This window comes from Zychaea mexicana (assembly GCF_025766255.1).
Source record: "Zychaea mexicana strain RSA 1403 chromosome Unknown BDB00scaffold_235, whole genome shotgun sequence".
NCBI lineage: Eukaryota > Fungi > Mucoromycota > Mucoromycetes > Mucorales > Lichtheimiaceae > Zychaea > Zychaea mexicana.
In genome coordinates, this window is record NW_026516898.1 from 1 (window position 1) to 9,800 (window position 9,800).

At 44.4% G+C, this 9,800-nt stretch overlaps 4 protein-coding genes across 4 annotated transcripts; 2 read left to right on the forward strand and 2 right to left on the reverse strand.

Annotated features, from left to right (window-relative positions):
- Positions 1–58: 58 nt before the first annotated feature.
- On the reverse strand, positions 59–1,706 carry BDB00DRAFT_880319 (uncharacterized protein; the record flags this gene model as incomplete). The annotated part of the gene is made up of 8 exons (XM_053127981.1): positions 59–124; positions 208–361; positions 426–637; positions 740–851; positions 1,105–1,190; positions 1,260–1,434; positions 1,506–1,609; positions 1,668–1,706. 8 exons carry the CDS (start codon positions 1,704–1,706, stop codon positions 59–61), a joined length of 948 nt encoding a protein of 315 aa, XP_052972274.1.
- Positions 1,707–3,338: 1,632 nt separating this feature from the next.
- On the forward strand, positions 3,339–4,100 carry BDB00DRAFT_274750 (uncharacterized protein). Its single transcript, XM_053116751.1, has one exon. It carries the CDS (start codon positions 3,458–3,460, stop codon positions 3,962–3,964), a length of 507 nt encoding a protein of 168 aa, XP_052972275.1. The 5' UTR covers positions 3,339–3,457; the 3' UTR covers positions 3,965–4,100.
- Positions 4,101–7,519: 3,419 nt separating this feature from the next.
- BDB00DRAFT_863703 (uncharacterized protein) lies at positions 7,520–8,169 on the reverse strand. Its single transcript, XM_053126136.1, has 2 exons — positions 7,749–8,169; positions 7,520–7,659 (listed from the first exon to the last, which is right to left on the reverse strand). The coding sequence occupies exons 1-2, from the start codon at positions 7,935–7,937 to the stop codon at positions 7,543–7,545; spliced, it is 306 nt and encodes a 101-aa protein (XP_052972276.1). The 5' UTR covers positions 7,938–8,169; the 3' UTR covers positions 7,520–7,542.
- Positions 8,170–8,399: 230 nt separating this feature from the next.
- On the forward strand, positions 8,400–8,794 carry BDB00DRAFT_863709 (uncharacterized protein; the record flags this gene model as incomplete). Its single annotated transcript, XM_053126137.1, has 2 exons — positions 8,400–8,541; positions 8,656–8,794. Coding segments are annotated over exons 1-2 (156 nt in total), but the record flags the coding sequence as incomplete, so codon positions are not given.
- Positions 8,795–9,800: the final 1,006 nt, after the last annotated feature.

Genomic DNA, 9,800 nt, shown 5'->3' on the forward strand with positions numbered 1-9,800 from the left:
GTATTTGGCACGGAATAGACGGATCACGTCTTGGAACGAATGCTGTGCCCCGTCAAGATTAAAAATCAGTGCCGAAAGCATATAGTCGCTTTCGCACACGGGTTTCTAAGCATTCAATAGTGGTCTATAAAGTAATCATAAGTCTCAAATTTTTTCAAAGGTGCCATAGCCCCAAGGAACATCCAACACAATTATAATTATTTTTACCAGGCCAACATAACCGTTAACACATTCCATAAGTTTCTCCGGAATGTCGGGAAGCGGATGCTTCGATCTCTCCCCAATTTCTTCAATCCCCTTTTCCGTAAACTTCTCCATGAGTTCCTTGCATGTCATATCGATAATAAAGCTATGCGCAACACTATAACAACAGATAAGTCCATATTCTTTGTATCCTTTGCCTGTTTTATATGTATGTTACTTACTCTTCATAATTGCAGTTCAGGCCATAGTCAAACAACACGTCTTCTACCACCGTTCCAGTGGACAACTTCCACTTCAAATTTGAGTCCATAGCTTCATGTGCTTGGCGGAATTCTTTAGTGAAAGCTTGTGATGGTGACCTTGCTCCCTTGGAGGGTGTGAAATACATGTAATCGAGAATTCTTTTCGGATCCACAGTATTTGAGGCGACAATCTAATAAGAATTCATTTAACAATGATTCGTACTTCTTGATTAGAGATCCTTACAAAATCAAAATATAGTCGCTATGCTCTGCTTACCTCAAGAATACTTTACTATCTCACGCCAGTCAACATTGTCAGCGTAGACTGTAGGCCGATCGTCCTCAGGGACGTCTTGTAGAAGTGCAAGTAAGCCCTCCCGAATCAAGAGCTCCAAGCGTTTTCGACTATCTGGTTTGGCTTATAATCAGCAACGATGAAGCTTTTATGCTTCGCAACAAACACCTCCAGCGAAGAGTCCCTCGCGTTTCTTATATACTCTAAGAGTAGTGAAAGTAATATTGTTAACAATAGAATGATTCTGGAGAATATGTCGATATGCTAAATTCAACGAATATGGGTATAAGTACGTATATATACTTCAAGCAAATGGATGAATCTTTATATATAACGGCCTTAATTGCATAAATGATAACGTACATATTGCGCAGCGATTCTCGGATCTGATCTTTGTTGTTCAGTTTCTCAACAATCTTGTCGCATTTATCGAAATTTTCAGCGCCAGCCTATCGTCATTCACAAGTATTGATAGTTAATAAGCATTTCTTTATCAAAACGACAATTACTACCCTTACCTCCGCAAATTTGTTTATGATTTTTTTAGTTTTTTTTGACAACGATTGAGCGGGATATAGCTCCTTGCATTCATTCATAACCGCTTGCCAGGTGTCACGATCAAACCCATACACTAATGAGCAATCCGGATAAACGCAATTCAAGTCATCAAATAGAAAAATACCATTGAGAGAACTAGAGGTATATTTTAGTCAAGTTAATATATAATAAAACATACTGTTGCTAGTTAGAGGTCAGTTACTTACAGCTCTTCTTGATAAATGTCCAGCACTTGTTTCTCTCCCTTTTTAATGCTTTCTTCTCGGTATTTAAGTAACAGTTCGGAAACCACTACTCCATTGACTTCCCACTGTGAAAATTAAGTATTAGCATCCGTTACATTTTTGGAAATAGATTGAACATATTACCTTCTCAACTTCAGGGTCCAATGTTACGCCGGGTACCATGTTCTCAGAAAGATATATGGTTAACCTTTTTCGCTAATTGAATAATGGCAGATAGACATTTGGAAATACTTGATTAATATGTGGTTACAACGTTATTTACTACAATTTACATACACGTTTATTAGTACTTTCTGTACTGCTTGTGGGGACCGGTGTGTCTTCTGCGACTGAAGATGATGGGGCGGATGATGGTAATGATGATGATGATGGGGCTGCAGGTTCTTCGCGACCCCTTTTCCCAAGCGATCCCTGATTAATAGAAATCAAATTAAGTGTGTGTAATGCATGGAACAATGCACAAAGTATTACCTTGCCCTTTGATTGCTCGGTGCTCGAGAGAATCTATTTATTATTAAAGGTATAAACTGGTCCCTCCGCTTCGCTTCCGGACGATGTGAGCCCCTCCGCTTCGCTGCGTGTCAGCATCTGTCCTCTAGGGATGCCCCCCTACCGCCCCCCAAGTGTTCTTCAAACAATCCTGAAAATATGTTCTCAAAGTATTCTGCTTAATAATGATGTCGAAAACAGTTGTGGAAATTGTTTTTAAGAAAAGAATGCCGTCACTGCTTTAAAAAATGCCCAAAGTTAATACTTCATACACAGTAAGAATATTTGTATCATTTTACCGTGTCAACGCTAATTACCTGAGTTGATGCATTCCGTACTCTCTGATGATTCATGCCCAACACATCGGCAATCCTCGCAAATAATGAGGTGGTCGTGCAATTCGATGTACACCTCGCAACTGAACAGATCGTGTTCAGTTTCTTCGCAAAATTTACAGGTTAGAATCTTCAAAGGTGGAATTCTCTTGCTCTTGAAATGGGTCTTGGACATTTTGTTGAGATAGAAAACTTTGGACTTCATGAAAGATGCGATGGTTACACGTTCAACCAAGCTCGCTCTACTTACTTAAGCAAAGACCGAAACCCTATTCTTTGTTACAATTTGGAGATGCATCCTCGATGTCGGTATCATTCGCAATCCAAGAACGAAAGCTTACATGGGCCAAGGATTCGCCGTTTTGGATATACAGCCACGACATAATCAACAACTCCACGCCCTTGATCAACATATTCCCTGGAGCGGCGACCAGGAAGAGTTGATCTATGCCAATTTTGATCAGATGCCGCTCCACTGCTCGCGCTGCCATGAGCCAGGGCATGCCGTTGCCGACTGCCCACGCGCCCGACGTAACCAGAAAGGATGCTTTAAGTGTGGTGCTCAGAGCCACTATGCTGCAAGCTGCCCCACTGTGCGAAACAGCGAGGACTGGACCCCTGGCGGCAACAAAACAAGCCGCCGCAAGACTGGTCACACGCGTGATCAAACCCCCTCGAAGGAGCTCCTGAAGTCTAAACACGCGAGCGTAAAAGGCAAGCCCGTGGAACCGACCAACCGGTTTGCTCCTCTGGAAAATTTGGATACCAATGACGACAAATTAGCAACAGACGCGGAAACCACCCAAGAAGAGGTGGTCGATTGCTCCCCCGCTTTCATGCGACGAGGGTAACTTGAACAAGCACTTGACGACATCGTCATAGAATTTGCGGACTATCAGACCGATAGACCGATGATCCCAGCTGAAGAACAAGATCTCGTTTCGGAAGTCAACCCCCCTAAGGACTGGATAGATAGCTGGAACTCTCGGACACTGCCAAGGAGATCCTACAAGATGCACACTTCCCCGCTGACCTGAAACAAGTCCTGTATGTCCGGCTCTCACGCCAACGCGATCAGCCTGCAAGGATATGAACAAAGTTTACTCTCAGACAACAGCTCGGGCTCCCCTTCCGACCCAAGCGCACGCGTACCAACAGCATCGCAATCCCAACCCTCACTCCACTCTCAACTCAATAATTTTTATGATAGTAAAAAACAACGATATCTCACTCGCGTCCATTAATTGCAATAAACTACTTACACTCAACAAAACACAACTCGTTCGACATATCAAACAACAGCAACCACATATCATCACTATGCAAGAAACACATATATCAACACCCTCTCAGAAGGACAAATTCCACCGTTATTTCAATCATTCTGGACACATCATTGCGGCATCGTATCACTTAGCGCCGACCTCAGTCTCACACCAATCTCAGTATTCGATAACCCTCAACATCTTCTCGTTAAAGTCGAACACCACCAACGACTTTTTCAGCCTTTTTATATACTTACCATCTATGCACCAGCAACGTCGCCAACCCAACGACGGCAATTTTTCACATCCCTCTACAACTCAACCATCTTAATCAACAACATCCCTATCGGAACGATTGATTCTCTCTGAGGATTTCAACTATAGCGACCAACGCTCAGGGTACCATCTCAACGCACCGTCAGCCTGGTTCACTATGCTACAACAACACTTCATCAACTGCATCAACCCAGATCCGCAAGAGACACCGCAGCCGACGTTTCGTCGAGGTGATAGTACGATTTCCACCATTGACTACATCTATGCCGCTTCACCAGTTTTCCACAATACGGTAAAGACCAGGGAAGTATCATATGTTGCCAGTTCATGGTCCGATCATGGGAGGAACTGAAGCGTCTACTAAAGCAGCAGATGCAACAGTATTGCCGGCAACGCATCAATAAAACAACAGCTTACCTCAAAAAACTACAATCGAAACGCAACCGGTTTTTACGGTCAAATCCACCCATCGCTACACGCATATGGTTCTTAAAGATAACTGAACAACAAATATCAGCAGCACAACATGAAGTTTGCGATACCCTCGCTTTACGTGCAGGAAAGCGCTGGCGGGAGCAAGGCGAGAAATCTGCTGGTTATCTCAAGCGAACCATACAACAACGCACGTCACAGGCCAACATTGTCACTCTACAACATCCTCACACTGGCGACATATGTAACACAGTGGAATCGATGCATTCAGCCGCAACAGCTTTCTATGAACAGTTGTATACCTCCGACGACGTTGACGACTCGGCTATCCAACAACTGCAGCACAACATACCATCCTCAGCACACTTCAGCACCAGCAGCAAAGAAAGCCTAGTCGATCCCTTCAGCATTGAAGATCTCCAAGACGGAGCTAAACGAGCCCCACGCCAAAGTAGCCCTGGAACCGACGGTTTACCATACGGCATATGGAGGCTCGTATTCAAACACCCGGCAGCCAAAACACTTACATGTCAAGTATATGACGATGCATTGAAAAATGGTCTTTTTCCTGATTCTTGGACCGAAACCTGTATCCGTCTCCTCCCAAAAAAGGGCGATCTGACTACACTCAAGAATTGGCGGCCGATTAGTCTCGTCAATTGTGATTCCAAGATATACACACGGCTGCTAAATAAGCGCGTCGTGGTGGCCGCTGCACCCCTGATTAACCCACAGCAAACGGGATTCATGCCGGGTCGCTTTATTGCCGAAAATGGCCTAGCAGCACGCCTTGTCATGGAACATGCCTCAAGCAATACGTCGTCAGCCATTGGCCTCCTACTCGACCAGGAAAAAGCGTATGATAGGACCCATTCACAGTATTTAGTTCAAACTTTGCAACACTTTGCTTTTCCCGATCAGATTATTAACAGCATCAACTCACTGTTTTCCAACACGCGTATACGTATCAACATTAACGGTCATCTTAGCGCGCCATTTGCACAACAACGCGGATTGCGACAATGTGATCCACTGTCGCCGATCCTTTTCAACCTGGCTCTGGAGCCTTTTCTGCGCTCGTTACAAAGAGACGTATCATATCACGGATATGTCTTCACATCACCGAACAATGACATTGCACCAGCCACCATGCCCACCCCGAGCCAATTAAAACACTCGCCTACGCGGATGATATTCTTGTTTTCCTGCAATCTCCCGAGGATTTGCGCCGGGTTTTGTACCACATGGATGTCTATCAACGCGCTTCAAATGCCAAGTTCAATCAAGAAAAGACCCAAGCAATCTCGCTAGGAGGGGCACCACAACCTCGATGGAATGCTTTGCTACACCAACATGGAATTCTGCCTTGTCACGATCGTACACAGACCGACCCCGTCACATATTTGGGCTATCCACTGACCTCCTCAACTACCCAACTGAATACATTCATGAACCGGTTGCTGGAATCGGTCAAGAACCAATGCAACATTCACTTGAGCCGCAACTTGTCTATCCGCGGCCATGCCACCGTGCTCAACACCTTGATTTTGTCAAAACTATGGCATGTTCTGCGTATCATTGGCGCACCACTGTCAGGCTTCCACCAGAAACTGAGAAGCACCATCAGCAGCTTCCTAATGCATCGAATGTTCCCACGCGTGTCCTATCAGAAACTATGTGTACCACGACACCAGGGTGGGATTGGCTTATTGGACCCCATTTTAAGGTGACCTCAACCGATGCTGGATGAAAGCGGTATGTTCCCACAACATATTCTATGTCTGATCCATCGACTACTTGCCATCAAAAAGTATTCGCAGACCACCGGCTGGTCTTGTTCTCTCCAGCTAGTCGTAAACAACGAGCGTATGAATCAGCATCGCCAGTTGCCTTGGTCCTTCGTGCCATTGATGCGGCTGGTTTGTCCTGGGATACAGTCGACAACTTATCACCCGCAACAGCATTAGAATTACCACTCTCTGTCATCATTCAGCCATCATCCGACAACCCACCACCTAGACGACCAGGTTTCTCTAAATATCAGGTGAAGGATCTTTCATCTTTAAGATCAGTCCCTGGGTATATTCGCCTGCGCCAGCGCCAGCTTGACGACGACGTCAGACACCCGACGCTTCTCAATCAACTTAGACACGACGTAATCAATTTCCGCTATATCATTCGCCCTTTCTTTGCACGACTTTGCATTCACAGCACTAATGCACAAGATGGGCGTTTACATCAACCTGACTCTATCAACTTTCAACCACTAACCAACGCCATCAAAAATGACCCAGCGTTCACCTCGTGGCAAACCAAGGCGTACCGACGAAAACTCACTCCAGGAACACCCGCATCCCCAGTTTCCACCAAACACTGGCGTGTCTTTTGGGCCACCCCCATGGACCATGCTGCTAGAAATGTCCTCCTTCGCATCTATCATACAGTCATACCTAATGCAGAACGACTGTTCCGTATGAACTCCACCTTCCTTCCCTCTCCGGAATGTCGGCTTTGTGGTTGTCCCAACGAAACACTGGCTCACTTTCTTGTTCTATGTCCACGCAAATTTGATATATGGCAATGAGTCTGGAACCGCATCTGCCACCATGACCCGCGCCCATCTGCTTTTCTTCATTTCATCTCATTGGGGATCCTCCGTACTCCTCTTTCACTCACACGCAACTTCTCCTCATTATCGCTTATACTCTTTTGGCCATCTGGCGAGCCCACTGGGCTTTAATTTTCGACAACACACCCTTTCTTCCTGCTAAGACTGCTGCCATAGCAGTCAAGGCAATCTTTCGATATTTTTTATAATTTCTTGTAATTTTTTTTCTTCTGCTTATCACACTTTGAGGCCGCTGTTACCTCTCTTCCAGTGCTGATTTTTCGCCAGGGCGAAAATAGGCGAAAATTAGAGGCTAAAAATCAATTACTTTACTTGGAGATACATATGAAAATCTAAATCTGTTGAAGGGAGGGGATGAAAAGTGTTGACAATTTGTATTTATAAGATTTGTTTTCTGCTGGGTGCACTTGTATGTCAGGAGTTTCAGCTGTTTCGTCGTCAACTTCACCAAAGAAAATTGCGGTTGGCGAAATTCGTCAACACTGCTCTGAGGGTAAAATCCTCCATACAAAAAAAATGTGGAGGCCATAAGGGAGATGCCTCGACTTTGTCATTCTCACCCGGCGATCCGTCTACTCGTTCCGATCCGTGTCAAAAAGACGGATCCGGATCGAGAGTTTTTGGATCCGATCCGACCTCGAATGAGTTAAAGGCAGATTCGATCTGAACGTGGATCCGTCATTTAATATGTGTGTAAATATGCGAAGTGATAATAGTGTAAGAGAATAATATTGGGAGCATTAATATTTTATACAATGCCATACTTTCCGTCCTATAGCTGTTTTGTACTCAAGTTGAAAATAAATAGAAGATTTTGTGAGGGCACAGAAAGTATGAATGGTAGTTTAAAAATGCCCTCATTAAGGTATTTAGAGATTGGAGGGTTAGAGATGAGGACCGTAATTTTTTGGCTGGTCGTAGAGCAGAGAGCAAAATCAGCGAGTAACGATGTAAATAAACTACTCATCCGGTTGTTAGATGAAGGATATTAGATCAGAGAGAAGCATGTATAAAGATGGAGAGCCAAGGCTTCTCAGCATAAATTGTGAAGCAAAACGTTTATTACACAAGTTAAGAATAAACAACTATCAAGACAGGTATGACAGCATAAACAAGCTAAAAGTGTATGTTTTGCTATTGAAGTTATGGCGCAAAGGACGTAATTAAAAAAGTCGCATTATTTTTACCCCAGATCTGTGCTCTTTAAGTATCATATGTATAATTTACAGCAGCTTAGGTTTTTTTTATTCCTTTGATTGATTGATAGATCTTCTGGCGTTTTAATTGGATGTGTGTGTGTGTATGTGCAGATGTGGACGTGTGGAGAATTGACTGATAAAGTCCTAAAAGTATATGCAAAGAAGAGAGGATCTAAACAAAGAAGAGAAAAAGGCTAAGGTTTCCTATTTCAGTACTGCTATTATAGTACTACGGCGTCATGAAAAAGATGGCGATAAGTGCGTGGATGCTGGTAATAGTGAGGTACGCCTACGGGTACAGCTGGTGGTGTGGGTACTTCTCGGATGATAATGTAAGTGCGTTTGGGTTCCGGAGATGGCATGGGTGCCTTTGTGATATAATGAAAGCAGCAAAACAGCACGGTTTGTGTGAGTGAGAGAGAGAAGACTTGCTGTTGGAAGATGTGATGTATATTGAAAAAAAGACAGATACATACCAAGAAGCAGACATCGAGATCCTTCTCGTCCACCAGGCCCCATCTGCTATCCTCTTCTTCGACCGCAAGTCGGTAGTTTTCGGCTACACCTGGAGGCAAGCCCCATGCCGAGGGATCTCTTAAAATGTCATAATCCTCTTGTTGCTGTTGTTGGCTTTGCAAACAAATATCGCAAATGAAGCGTACGACCTTTTGCATTCTGTAAGCGTATGATGTCTTGAAATGTGTAAAGTCGATAACCCGGCCACGGAAGAGTGGACGACGTCGCGAATGATGGGGCTGTTGCTGTTTTTCGTTAAAACTTGTTACCGCTGCCGGCGGTTGTGCTGGTGTTGTGTTCCAAAAGAGCTCAAAGCCAATGGTGGAGATGGTGTTCACGAACATTGAGGTAAGAGACCAACATCCTTTGGTTGATCGCTCGTCACGCGCTTCTTCTTGTCCTTGTTGGTTGGTTGCACCTCCTCTTTGTTCTTGTTCTTCCTGTGCTACCTGGTCCCGCTGGTACGGATCATAGCAGGGACCGAAAATTTGTCGCTTCATGGTGCCAAAGATGCCGAGCAGCCCCATCAGACCACTAGGCTGACTAGGCCGTGCTTCGACCGCTGTCGCCATCGTTGTCGTCTCACTATCACTAGTCGCTTGCTGTTGGTTCTGAGCCTTACCGCCGGTGGTCACGAAAACCTTGCCAAGGAGATATTTCCACATTTTTTGTGCTGGTATTTTTACAAGAAGTTATAGACAAAGAGATATTGGGTACAAGTGTGCGTAATGTGTTGCTCAAAGCACTGTTTGGGTATTGAGATCAAGAGGTAGTAGTAGAGTAAAACAAGGGTTGAAAGTGGAAGATGAAGGAAAGAGAGATGAGAAGATTGAGGGAAGACGCACAGCTTTGATTGATTTTATAATGTGACAGAGGCACTGAAGTGCATGTCACAGCTTTGATTGATGAAAACGTTCCATCTCCTGTCCGCTCTTTTTTTTGGGTCTGTATTCTCTCACACATAATCAAATTACCATTCTCCAGACAGCAGCAAACCCATGCATTGCCCTTTCTCCTGCTGATTAAACGCTTCTTTCCATAGCCTCTTCACTACTGCCTTCTTTTGTGTATGTACGCTTTCAATACGACTTCTTATTCGCTCTATGTTCTCTTGG

Excerpts from the sequence above, each read along its gene's own strand:
- BDB00DRAFT_274750 (XM_053116751.1), top strand. The coding sequence starts at position 3,458 with ATGAACAAAGTTTACTCTCAGACAACAGCTCGGGCTCCCCTTCCGACC.
- BDB00DRAFT_863703 (XM_053126136.1), bottom strand. The coding sequence starts at position 7,937 with ATGAGTAGTTTATTTACATCGTTACTCGCTGATTTTGCTCTCTGCTCT. Across the intron at positions 7,660-7,748 it reads TCAACTTGAGTACAAAACAG|ATATTAAATGACGGATCCAC; the intron begins CTATAGGACGGA and ends ATATTTACACAC.